The sequence below is a fragment of the Dreissena polymorpha genome, chromosome 6 (assembly GCF_020536995.1).
Source record: "Dreissena polymorpha isolate Duluth1 chromosome 6, UMN_Dpol_1.0, whole genome shotgun sequence".
NCBI classification, from domain to species: domain Eukaryota; kingdom Metazoa; phylum Mollusca; class Bivalvia; order Myida; family Dreissenidae; genus Dreissena; species Dreissena polymorpha.
The window spans coordinates 38810449-38824786 of NC_068360.1; the positions used below are offsets into that span (position 1 = coordinate 38810449).

General features: G+C 34.6%; 1 protein-coding gene across 8 annotated transcripts in view; it reads right to left on the reverse strand.

Moving 5' to 3' along the window:
• Window positions 1-14338, reverse strand: part of LOC127834391 (heparan-sulfate 6-O-sulfotransferase 1-A-like) — a 30659-nt gene that overhangs the window by 12082 nt on the left and 4239 nt on the right. For 4 of the 8 annotated variants that reach the window (XM_052360213.1, XM_052360210.1, XM_052360212.1 and 1 more), the window contains exon 6: window positions 1929-2345. In XM_052360213.1, coding sequence (XP_052216173.1) covers window positions 1982-2345 — 364 coding nt within the window. In that variant the 3' untranslated portion in view covers window positions 1929-1981. The other 4 variants (XR_008027911.1, XM_052360209.1, XR_008027912.1 and 1 more) reach the window with 4 other exon arrangements.

Consider the following 14338-nt stretch of genomic DNA (forward strand, 5'->3'; position numbering starts at 1 on the left):
AACAAAGCGGAAAGTGTCATCCCTGATTAGCCTGTGCAAACTGCACGGGCTAATCTGGGATGACACTTTATGCACATGCATTAAGCCCAGTTTTCTCAGAACAAGGCTCATATATCTAGATGATCTACTGAGATTACATCATCAATTGCATAATAATTGAGTACTTTTGTCACAATATTCTGTGAAGTTGGAATAACAAAAGTCAATCTTAAAATAAACTTTTTTACAACAATATTTCATATGCAGTATATTTTTATAATGACAAAGTACACGACAAGAAGACACCCTCACACATAACAGTATTATGTAAATTGATTTTACTACCAAACAGTATCTTGGTATGGACTTTATTTTAACTCCTAAATGATACCATATCAAATCATTAATGAACAAAATTAAAAAATACAGTGAACATTATCAAAAACACAATATTTTTTAGTGAAAAATTCAAGTCCTCATTATTCTTATCGATTATACAAAAGGGAACAAACATACATAGATAAAATGGAATACACAGTTGTCTGAGATAATTATCGAAATGGTGTCCAAAGTAACCTTGATATTTTATTCCAAATTCACATAATACAGTGTTTTGTGTATTTAAAATAACTGCTTACCAACTCAGTCACAGAGTATAACTAATTATACTGGTTGTGTGAAGCAATACAAGTATTATATTGAAGCAAGAGACAGTGTGCATAAACAGTTAACCCACAAACAGAAAATTAACTTTACAGTTGATTGATTTTCAACCCCTGCTATGCACCTATCCACGACGTCTCTTACTGTAGGGATTTAAGCAAACATTATTGACTTTAGCAAAGGGAAAATAATGGACATCCCAAAATTGGACCAGTCATATCCCCCAGGGTCGGTCCACAGTTTCCTCATAAAGTAAATATTTACAGATTAAGGTATGATTTGTAACAATGCTTTTTTTAAATTCCGGATATATCCTGATTTTGAAAATCAAGGTTGAACATAAATTCTTGAATATAAATAATTTAAAACAAAAGTTATATGTTATTTCCTTATCTACGGCTGAAATGTTTGTAAAGTAGTGTTTTGCGAATTTATGTGTAAAACAAATAAGTGTATACAGTTTATAAATCCATGTGTAGTACATATTTCCGTTGTGCTTTTATACACATACATATATACAGGTATTTGCACAATATTAAACACATGTATATTCACCTGCAAACCTCTTTAGGTAGATATGAATAATACTTTATAAGTTCATACTATGTCTATTTAGATAGCTGACATTAGTTTTCATAATGCACATACTGACAGACTATTGTATTTCATCAATCAACATCAATGTCTCAAACTGCTCAAACTTACAATGCAGCAATGTCAAACTGATAATAAACGTACAATGCAGCAATTTCAAACTGATAATAAACGTTCAAAGCAGCAATGTCAAACTGATAATAAACTTACAATGCAGTAATTTCAAACTGCCCATGCCATAGGTTTTGTACAGGAATGCTATCACCTTTCAGCAAGTTTAACCTGTTCCTGTTACCCAAGTTTACAAAAATTGCAGTTCTACCAATGAAGCCCTTGTACGTTGTAATTATTTAAAAACATGTTCACTTTGCCAGCACATGTCAATACAGAGCAATCTCAGTTTAAGTTTACCAGCACATGGTGTACATGGATTTGAGCTTCTTTCAATCACTGCACCTCCAAACACAGACAAACAGGCACCAAATGATACACAAATGATACAACATGTTAATCCTTTCAATCTCAGAATCAAAGTGAAAATAGCTATGTGCAAACAGCATAAAACCAGAACAGCCTGCGAGTAACTCACAGTCTGTTCAAGTTTTATGCTGATTGCTACTCATCAGTATCTAAGGGTTGGAAATGAAGCCTTTAAAACTCCAATCTAGTAAGAAAGGTCTTAAGTTAAAAATAACTTTCTAAGTGACTATTCATGTGTAAAAATATGTATCTAAAAGGTAAAGGGTTAAATCACAGTCCTCAATTTTTCCTTAAAGAGTTCCGCCGCGTACAGATACAGCTGCATGTCCAGCTCGATGTGCTGCATCAAGTGCACAAATTCGTCCTCCGAGATCATATCCTCTTCTTCAGCATCATTCAAATACGTGAAGCTTGTTTTGAACTTCCGACCAAACATTTTCTCAAACAGATGTTGTGTCTCAGTCTGTCGCTCTGTGAGTCCAAAGAACGGCATTTGTTGTAGATTCTGTTTTGCACTCTCCAACTGAACCTCGGCCCTTTTCTCTGGAGTGATGCCCCGCCTATAGTAGCAGTTGCTCTTCGTCAAATCTGCAATCATGCGCGTCTGTCGATTCACTGCCAGATTGTCCCTGCAGGTTACAGTATACTAAATAATTTAGATATGCAATGAAATATTGTCTTAAGTGGCAGGATAGAATCAACTATTAAGTAGCTGGAAAAAAACTGTGAAAAAAATGTGACTTTGATTCAATAGTTCTTTTTAATATCTAGCGTGGCATACCTTTTGTATTTCTTAACTGTAGTACACTCAGAGTGCTCTTTAAGTAAATGTATGGTAATAGAGGTCCCTACTTTGAAAGTTTTACATTAAATTACATAAGGGATAGAATAAGTATATTGTGACCTGCATTCCATGAACTCGTCAAGCGATACGCCATGCCAGGTGTCGTAGAAGCACGGGCGGATGTCAAAGAGCTCGACCCTTTTCCCGTCACATTGCAGTTTGGCGTCTTTACAGTGTTGGCCAAGTCTCTGATGCCGCCACTCGCTCAGGTATCTTGACATGGGGTCTCTTAGCAACGTGATGTAGAAATACCTACACCATATGAAACAATAATGTACAGTGGCACAGGTTCTCTCAGCAACATGATGTTGAAATACATACAAAATATGACACAATATTGTTTAATGTACAGCAACAGGGTCTCTTAGCAACGTGATGTACAAATACCTACACAATATAAAATAATAATGTATAATGTACAGCAACACGGGGTCTTCCAACTATGTCATGTAGTAATATCAACATAATATGACACAATATTGTATAATGTACAGCAACACGGGGTCTTTCAACTATGCTATGTAGAAATACCAACAGAATATGACAAAATATTGTATAATGTACAGTGACACGGGGTCTTTCAACCATGTCATGTAGAAATACCAACAGAATATGACACAATATTGTATAATTTACAGAAACTGAGTGAGTGACTGACTGTAAGTGAGGGAGTGAGTGATTGAGTGAGTGACTGACTGAGTGACTAAATGAGTGATTAGTATGCATCTATTTAAAATGTATTATTTTCTATTAAGGCATTTTTCCCGCGAATATATCTATTCATACGACACACGAACACCATGTTAGTGTTCATGTGTCGTATGAATAGATATCGTTGCGGGAAATTAAAATGGAATTAAATATGCAAAACAATAATAAAAACGAGCATTTTGGTATCTACAGACATCTATTTTACCATACCTGGCGCTGAAATTTCGGCAATTGCCACAAGGAACACTGATTTTTAATTGATTAAGTTTATTTAACGAAATAGTGTACGAAATTTTCGTTGATTTTGAGTAGTAATGTTACTTTAAAAGGTTGCTGCATTCTTATCGAACGGCACAATTTAACATCAATAATTCTTTAACGGTTCAATATATCGAAAAAGTAGCAACGGAATCGGGTTCAGGTAGACAAAATCACATCGATTGGACTATCTGATTGTTTTATTTCACTGGATTTTAAGGTATACTGGATTTTGAGCTTCTGTTAAAAGTGTGCTGCATTCTTATCGAATTTTACCATTTAAACTCAATAATTCTTTTTCGGATCAAGATATCAGAAAATTAACAACGGATTCGGATTCAGCGAGTCAAATTCATATACATTTCACTATCATATTGTTTGATTTCGATGGAGCGAACGAGAGAGCGAGCGAGCGTATTTCAATTGTGCACGTAAATGGGACGGTCTATGAAAAGGGTGCTTAATGCAAAATATGTTTTGATTATAACTTTTTTCTTTTTTCTTTTTTTTCATTTTTTTTTCAAACTTTTAAACAACACTATAAACTGTTTATGTTTTATTGAAAAACAAAAAAAACATTTTTTTTTGTATTATATGATACATATGTATTTTTTTATTTTATTTTTAAAAATGGATAACGTTTGAACGGCTTTAGATAATTTAAAAATTCCAACGAATTCGTGATCAGCGTGGTCATAGGCATATAGATTTAAACATCTGTTTGTTTAATTTTAAAGTATTTTTTTTACTTTCAAACAAGGTTATGGTCAAATGTTACGGACATAACATTCCGCATATATCGCTTCAATATCGTGTTCTTAATTCTATCAAACAGTTTTACATTATACAAAAACGTGAACACTATAGTAAAGAAACTAAATTACTCGCGTTATGCCAAAAATGAGTCTGGGATTGAACCCGGATCGCCTTGGTGAGAAACGTGTATACCACCCACTGCGCTGAAAGGACATGCACATGCGTAGCCCTTTTTTCCCATAGCGAGGCTCATTTTGTCTTTCAAATGAATTGTGCTGATGTAGTACTTACTGGTAAGCATTTCGTGACAGCTGAGATATAGATATAATAGGGTCGCATGAAAGGAAAACATGGCTAAATGCATGAGCGGTTTGCACAGGATAATCTGGGACGACGCTTTACGCACATGCATAAAGCCCGGTTTTCCCATTTATGCGACTCATATCAAAAACAACGTTTAATTTAATTAGAAGACAATGTGTTGGATTCGGACGAATATCGAATTTAATTCAATCGTGATCATAGAAAACATATATGTTATATGATCATTCGTGAATGACAATCGATATGCCACCGAAACCAACACATATCCTCCATAAAATACTGGTCATCGAACCCGGGACACTTTAGCGTTAACAGTACTCTGCCGATTGTAAACGCCTTGTTAGTACTACACGTATTTTCCAAGTTATCGACGAAGAATTTCAGAGATCAATTAGTTATTTTGTTTTTCCATAATACAGCATAACAAATAGGTTTGGGGATATTGACAAAGTGGCCAAACAATCGCGTTCGGCCTCAACTTCATATTTATAATACACAGCCCACAAGTGAGAGAAATATGTGAGTGTATGTTCACCCTTAATTAGCATAACCATAAATAACCAGGCATAACCACAAGGAAAACCACAAGGAAAACTAGGCATACGCGCATGTGCAATGGGCAATCCCGTTTCCCATTCGTTTCCCATACAAGGAACCCCATGCGGATGCCCGGTGGATGCGTCTCGGTCGCGTCTCTATATTGTTTACACAGCCCCTCATCACTGCCGGGTTCCAAACAATAAACAGGCACGCCCAGTCACATGTTTCTTTCAGCCTGCAAACGTTCATCATTTGTGGAAAAACAAATGATGTTTCAAGTCAATAAAGAGCTCATGTGGATTATCGTCATCAATTTGTGAGTTTCTTCTTTTGCGTTTATATAAAAGTTATTCAGTTGAGAAGTATATGCACATACTATGTAAGAAATTCAAATACATGAGTCTCGTGTTGGGAAAACTAGGCTCATAAAAGCGGAAAGTGTCGTCCTTGATTAGCCGGTGCGGACTGCACAGGCTATTCAGGTAAGATACTTTACGCATATGCATTATGCCAAGTTTTCTCAGAGCACGACTTCATTATTTAGGTTCCAGGAAAACTGGGCATAAGGCATGTACATGTACTTAAAGTATCGTCTCAAAAGAGTGCACAGGCTATAATGTGGGATGACACTTTCCATTTATGACTGGATATGTGTATATAGAATAGACTTCCTTTAATATAAAATACGGCGGAAAGTGTTGCTCCTGATTAGCCTGCGCGGAGTACAAAGAGTTAGGCTGATCTTGAACAATACTTAACTTTTATTATTCCCTCAGACCACCTGATATATTTCATAGACGAGTAATCTTCATGCGACATGTTAAAGGGACCTTTTAACAGATTTAGGCTTGTATTGAAGTTTGTTATCAAATGCTTTAATTTGGAGAAATGTACACAATGGATCTAAATAGCTCCAGTAAAAATCAAAAAGAAAATTAACCCATTTATGCCTAGCGTCTAGAAAAAAAGGCCTTGGCAAACATCGTAGACCCAGATGAGACGCCGCATGATGCGGCGTCTCATCTGGGTCTGCGCTGTTTGCTTTAAGGAATTTTCTTAAGAAATATTCTAAATATAGAAATAAATATACCAGACATCCCTAATTTTGGAAATAAATTGATCCAATTTAGAAGGATGGGAGAGTCCACTAGGCTTAAATGGGTTAATGACTGAATTTTTTTTATCGCAACTGGGCTATTATCACTGACCATTGGAGTAAGTCTAGCACATAGGGTTAGGGTTAGTCTTACACTAGCACATAAATCACTCGGCCATTCGTGCCATATCAGTGAGTGATGTATTTTATACATTATAAAAGCAATCCTCTTAATGTCACAAAATATAACGATAACAACTGAACTCTACAAGTTATTCAATTGTTTTGCATTTGTAACGCTTTGTAATTTGCTTGGTTTGTAATCTTTAAAAATGCATATTATGGAAACTTTAGAGTTTGGTAAATGTTCAGTATTACTGTTAGCTTGCAAATATCATAACTACAACGAACATTTGCAAATTTGATTTATTTTTTATTTTTGTCAATTTAACATGAGAAGATTCCATTAAACGTGACCAATGCAATAATCTTAATATCACTATGGCAAACCAGGGAAGTGAAAGGTTTTTAAAAAGGACAGCCTTTACACAATTTCCATATTATTTTGCAATAATTATTATTTTTTTTTTTACTTCTTAATTCCTGTAACTTTTATTTCAAAACATCTGGGTGCAAGTTGCTAACGATCTTTCCTGACATTTTTTAACATAGAAATTGAGCTAACTCTCATTCACCCATTTATGCCTAATGAACTCTCCCATCCTTCTAAATTGAATCAATTTATTTTCAAAATTGGGGATGTCAAGTATATTTATTTCTATATTTAGAATATTTGTGATGAGGCGCCACCTGGGTCTATGCTGTTTGCCAAGGCCCCTTTTCTAGACGCTAGGCATAAATGAGTTAATCATAGGTAAACATATTCTTTTGTTTTGATGCTGTTACCAAACATTTGATTACATTTATTTTGAAGAACGATTGCTGTGGATATTTTTCCCACTGCTTTAATATTTTGATAAAAATTGTGTTTTTTACTTATAATTTTATATATCACTTGTTTGTTTTTTTAAGCAATGTTCATTTACCTTCATTTTAAAACACGTTGCAAAGTGTTTTGTTTGTGGATTTTCGTTTGTCGTTCTTAATACACATGCCTGTGTTTCTAATTGCACAGATTTTCATCGGGCAATGATCCAAACTTTTGGGAAAAAATTGCTATTTTCAGCAAGTTTCTTGTGGGAATGAATGTGCCATTAGTATACATGTAAATATATGTAAATATACTATTATGTTATACTTGTTGATGTAGTTATTTGTTGTTTTCTAAAACAGTTTCATAAACGTTTTTCAGTTTCAGTGTGTTTTGATACATTTATATTCCGTAGTATGTTTTGTAATGGATGTAGAGATTTTATGATGTACAAGTAGTTTTATTTCGACCAAAGCAATATTTTCCTAAAAATGTTTTACACAAATTTTGTTTGTGATATAGTTTTATAGTTGTTTAGCAAACGTTAATGCTGTTTGTTTGTAATGTGCGTACTTTTAATTCCTCATCCTGCAACAACAAACCTAGGTGTGCGTTAAATAACCTATTAGCAATAACTTAAGGCATGGTCCCACTGTATGTGTGTAGCTGTTTTGTGTAAGTTGGTGTTTTCGATAAGAACTACATCATGGGAAAATGGGTCTTATGCCATATGCGGCATGAGTAGCTCCAGAGAAGACTTTCCATTTGCTTTGAAGTCATAGGTTTAAAATCAACTGAAATCGTCAAAATTAGGGAAGTTGCTATTTATACAGTCTTTTATTCATACAATGAAAGAAGCATTTTATGTTTCTTACTTTGATTTCCTATTTTTGTTTTTGTCTGTTACTGTTGGTTTTTTCAATAAATGTATCACTTGGCTGAGAAGTGAGAAGGAGCATTTGCGAATCTTCATGGAAACATGTCCGAAAATTAGTAGTTAGACAATAGCCCAAAAATCTATTAATGAGTATAACAACTCAGAATGAATAATGGTTGGTTACCTTGTGTAATTGTTTCTTAATGTGATAACTGCTGACGCCTCATATGAGCATCGTCATGAACACAATTGTTTCCTAAATGCAATTTACTGTCATTGGTACAAATTAAAATGTTATCGGAACCAGTGTAAATGAAATTAACAGTTATAGAAACTGATTGAAATGCCATTCACTGTTATTGCAACTAATTCAAATTCCATTCTTTGCTATTCTAACAACCCATTTAAATATCATTCATCATCATTAAAACCAATTTTAATACCATCCACCGTCATTAAAACCAATTATCCCATTTATGCCTAGCGTCTTGAAAAAAGGCCTTGGCAAACAGCGTAGACCCAGATGAGACGCCACATGATGCAGCGTCTCATCTGGGACTGCGCTGTTTGCTTAAAGGAATTTCTTTAAGAAATATTATAAATATAGAAATAAATATACTAGACATCCCTAATTTTGGAAATAAATTGATCCAAATTAGAACGATGGGAGAAACCCATTAATGCCTACTGGACTCTCCCATCCTTCTAAATTAGATCAATTTATTTCAAAAAATTAGGGATTTATAGTATATTTATTATGCTCCCCACAATTTTTGTCTGGGCTATTTCTCAACAATTAATGACCGGAATTCAATTAAACTTAATGGGAAGCTTCACTACTAAGAGGTGCATATTATCAGCCGGTTCTGGTCAGATGATTTTTCACAGAGTTATGGCCCTTTGAAATTTTCCATTAACTGTACATATAGTGCAATTCTTGTCTTGACTATTTCTCAGCAACTAATGACTGGAATTCAATGAAACTTTATGACAAGCTTCACTACCAAGAGGAGATGTGCATATTATTAGCCAGTTCTCGTCGGATGATTTTTTACAGAGTTATGGCCCTTTGAAATTTTCCATTGTTCATATAGTGCAATTCTTGTCCGAGCTATTGCTCAGCAACTTATTACGGGAATTCAATGAAACTTTATGGGAAGCTTCACTACCAACAAGAGATGTGCATATATTATCAGCCGGTTATGGTCGGATGATTTTTCACAGAGTTATGACCCTTTGAAATTTTCTATAAACTGTACATATAGTGCAATTCTAGTGTGGGCTATTTCTCCCCAACTACTGACTGGAATTCAATGAAGCTTTATGGGAAGCTTAACTACCTTGAGGAGATGCGCATGTTATTTGGGGGTTCTGGTTAGATGATTTATTTAGAGAGTTATGGCCCTTTGAAATTTTTAAGTTGCTAAACCATCCATCGTATTATTTTGTCCAAAGTTATGCCCCTCAAGACGTTTCCTTTTATCTCCATATATAGTGCAATATTGTGACAAAAAACCTTTGGGGAGCATCACCCGTCTCCGACGGTTTCTTGTTTCTATAGTTAGAATATTTCTTACAGATATTCCTTAAAGCAAACGGCGTAGACCCAGCTGAGACACCGCATGATACGTCTGTTCAGGTTTTATGCTGTTTGCTGCTCATCAGTATCTAAGGGTTGGAAATGAAGCCTTTGAAACTTGAATCTTGTAAGAAAGGCCTTTAATAACAATCAATTTTCTAAGGGACTTCAAATAGGTCAAAATATGTATCTTTGTGGAAAAGGGTTTATATACTTGAACAATATCAGTAATAATGGTGTATTCATTAATCAATGCATCATTATTTGTTTAAATCATGTAAGGGTTCAGGATTTTTTAAGTGTAAATATTACAACAGAAATCTTTGTGAAAGCAAGTCTAGAATGACTTCTATTCACATTTCATGTCTTCACCTTTTTGTAATGTGTTCGTTGCTACTTTACTGTTTTATATGAGTGAAATTCCGATGAAAGGAGGACAATTTGTTACAATGAAGGAAGTGTAAAATCAGGCTGATTTCTTGTGAAACATTCATTTTTTAATTGAAATTGTGAAGAAAAAGCAAGATCTACATGTATGTGTGTTTTACCTAATATACCGATTATTATTTTTGCTGTATTGATATCTTTTAATAAAAAAAATCAGTATTTAATAAAATTTATTTTTTATCTCATTGACTATTGAAATGACATTTTTTTCACGTTCTTGACATGTAGTTTAATATAGTTTTGTATAAAAATAATATCTTTAATATCTATTGTATTAGAATTAACGCCAGTTCTCATGTGTTTTAATAATAATTACGATTTTGTTTTTGTATATCATTATTTTGAATTGATGATTTAAGGAAAATCGAAAAACCATTAATGTTAATTCGTGTTTGTGTATTTATTTTCTTGTTAACAGCTGTATTTCAGTGTATTATCATTAAAGATGTTTCTGATGATTGTTATGCAGCCTTTGATTCTGTCGTTGCTATCCACTGTTGCTGTGGGAAAGTAGGTGATCACACCTTGTGCCTGTATGCATAATTTTTCAATGGACTTACTTAACCTTGCTCGTAATCATGTTTTCAGCATACTTCTTGTGAAGTCAAACAAGACTTTCATGGTAACAAAGATATGGCAGGCAATATATTTTTCTTACTGGTAAAGGTTGGACAAAGTCTCAATTGATTTGAGCCGCACGCTGTGAAAGAGAAGTTTAGTGCATGTGCATGAAGTGTCATCCCAGATTAGCCTGTGCAGTCCGCACAGCCTAATCAGAGATGACTTTTTGCGCCTTAACTGGATTTTTGCAAAGAAGAGACTCTTTAAACGAAAAGTATCATAAAAGCGGAAAGTATAGTCCTTGATAAGCCTGTGAGGAATGCACAGGCTAATCTGGCATGACACTTTATGCACATGCATTAAACCCCCTTTTCACAGAGCACGACTCATTTCTTATATGCTTCCTTTAAACAACAATTGTAACCTTGAACTTTGACCTTAGGAATCGGGTCTGCCATGCCCCACTCTTTGGTAGTTGACTTGTAAATTATGTTAAGTGTTAGTGGCTGATTTCATTTACTTATGACCTTAACATTGGACCTAATGGTAAAGGTCTTTTCAGCAACACTCCCAGCTATTATGCTTGTCAATCCTGTCTCAAGTGATTCCAAAACTCATCCATGAACAAGTTTTCTTCCAGACAATGAGTTTAAAATCAATGTCCAGAATTTGATCTTGCTTTGGTACGTTGAGATAATAAGAACATACTGCACGTCTCATCATTTTTAAAGTAACATAAACACTCTAAAGTAACGAATATTTCGTTAAATTAAATTAACCCATAAATAATAAGTGTTCCTTATAGCAATAGCCATAAGTTCAACACTAGTTGTGGTATGGTAATACATGTATAGATTTAACCCTTTACAACTTCAAAGCAAAGTAAAAATGGTTATGTGCAGCCTGTTCAGGTTTTATGCTGTATCAGTATCTAGGGGTTGGAAATGAAGCCTTTAAAACTTGAATCTAGTTAGAAAGGCCTTAAATTAAATTGAACTTTCTGAGGGACTACAAATGCGTACAAATACGTATCTAAGTGGTTAAATCTGAGTTTGTACTTTTAATCTTGAATTGTGACTTTGACCCTAGACCCTCTTTTTGCGTGCAACACTCCATCCCATCATGCTATGTACGTCTCAGATATTAATTGAATGTCCAAAATTATATACTGGACAAATATTACCCGTTGGCATTTTTTTCATTGGACACATTATATGGATGAAAATGCAATTTGATTAATCCTAAACAATTAATAAATGTGGTGTCCCGTCATAGTTTAAGGGAATTCTTCAGACATGGCCACAAAGTAGAAGTTCAAAGATTTTGTGACAAATTTTGAAGATGTCAATTTTTTCAAGTTTTATTAGTTTCTTTTGTAGCTGAATATAGTAAACATTTATAAAAAAAACCTAAAATTAAATCCCAAATACAAGTTATTAAAATGTATATATATATATATAATTATATAATAATATATTTGATTTTGATTACATTGTAACTTATGTATACAAAATTCATAGGGAATGCATATAGGTACAAATGGCTTGCTATAATATGAGCCTTGTTCTGAGAAAACTAGGCTTAATGCATGTGCGTAAAGTGTTATCCCAGATTAGACTGTGCAGTCCGCCTAAACTTGATTTTAGGTAAGGAAGGACTTCCTTGAAACTAAAAATACCAAAAAAGCGGAAAGTGTCATCCCTGACACAGGCTAATCTGGGATGACACTTTATGCACATGCATTAAGCCCAGTTTTCTCAGAACAAGGCTCATATATCTAGATGATCTACTGAGATTACATCATCAATTGCATAATAATTGAGTACTTTTGTCACAATATTCTGTGAAGTTGGAATAACAAAAATCAATCTTAAAATAAACTTTTTTCAACAATATTTCATATGCAGTATAATTTTATAATGACAAAGTATACATCAAGTAGACACCTTCACACATAACAGTATTATGTAAAATGATTTTACTACCAAACAGTATCTTGGTATGGACTTTTTTTTTAACTTCAAAATGATAACATGTCCAATCATTAATGAACACAATTTAAAAATGCAGTGAAAATTATCACAATTACTGTTAGTGAATAATTCAAGAGCTCATACTTACTGAATATACAGATGGGAACAAACATACATAGAGAAAATGGAATAAACAGTTTTCTATAAAAATTACAGAAAATGGTGTCCATAGTAACCTTGATATTTTATTCCAAATTCACATAATACAGTGTTTTGTGTATTAACAAGAGCTGCCACCATAGGATGACATATGCCCCCTATAAACGCTTTGATAGAAGTTATGAGCAATTTTTAGAAACCTAAATACGAAATCATTGAAAAATGCACTTAAGTGACCCCGTGACCTAGTATTTGACCCTACATACAACTTCTGACCAAGTTTGGTAAAGATCGGATGAAAACTATTTGTATTAGAGAGCAGACACGAAAAGTGTGACAGACTGACAGTGCGAAAACTATATACCCCCTTTTCTTCGAAATGGGGCATAAAAATAACTGCTTACCAACTCAGTCACAGAGTATAACTAATAACACTGGTTGTGTGAAGCAATACAAATGAGCCGCCATCTGAGAAAACTGGGCTTAATGCATGTGTGTAAAGTGTTGTCCCAGATTAGCCTGTGCAGTCCGCTAATCAGGGACGACACTTTCCGCTTAAATGGTATTTTTCGTTTAAAGGAAGTTCCTTTATACCGAAAATCTAGTTAAAACGGAAAGTGTCGTCCCTGATAAGCCTGTTCAGACTGCACTTTACGCACATTCATTATGCCCAGTTTTCTCAGAACAAGATACAAATATTCTATTGACCCAAGAATGGGAATGCAAAAGACAGTGTGCATAAACAGTATAACCCAACAAACAGAAAATTGACAGTAGAGTTGTTCAATATTCAACCCCTGCTATGCACCCTTCCCAGTTCAAGTTTACCAGCACATGGCTTACATGGATTTGAGCTTCTTTCAATCACTGCACCTCCAAACACAGACAAACAGGCACAAAGATGATACAACATGTTAATCCTTTCAATCTCAGAATCAAAGTGAAAATGGCTATGTGCAAACAGCATAAAACCAGCACAGCCTGCGAGTAACTAGCAGTCTGTTAAGGTTTTATGTTGTTTGCTGCTCATCAGTATCTTAGGGTTGGAAATGAAGCCTTTAAAACTTGAATCTAGTAAGAAAGGTCTTAAGTTAAAATTAACTTTCTAAGTGACTACACATGTGTAAAAATATGTATCTATAAGGTAAAGGGTTAAATCACAGTCCTCAATTTTTCCTTAAAGAGTTCCGCCGCGTACAGATACAGCTGCATGTCCAGCTCAATGTGCTGCATCAAGTGCATGAATTCGTCCTCCGAGATCATATCCTCTTCCTCAGCATCATTCAAATACGTGAAGCTCGTTTTGAACTTCCGACCGAACGTCTTCTCAAACAGATGTTGTGTCTCCGTCTGTCGCTCTGTGAGTCCAAAGAACGGCATTTGTAGCAGATTCTGTTTTGCACTCTCCAACTGAGCCTCGGCCCTTTTCTCTGGAGTGATGCCCCGCCTATAGTAGCAGTTGCTCTTCGTCAAATCTGCAATCATGCGCGTCTGTCGATTCAATGCCAGATTGTCCCTGCAGGTTACAGTATACTAAATAATTTAGATATGCAATGAAATATTGTC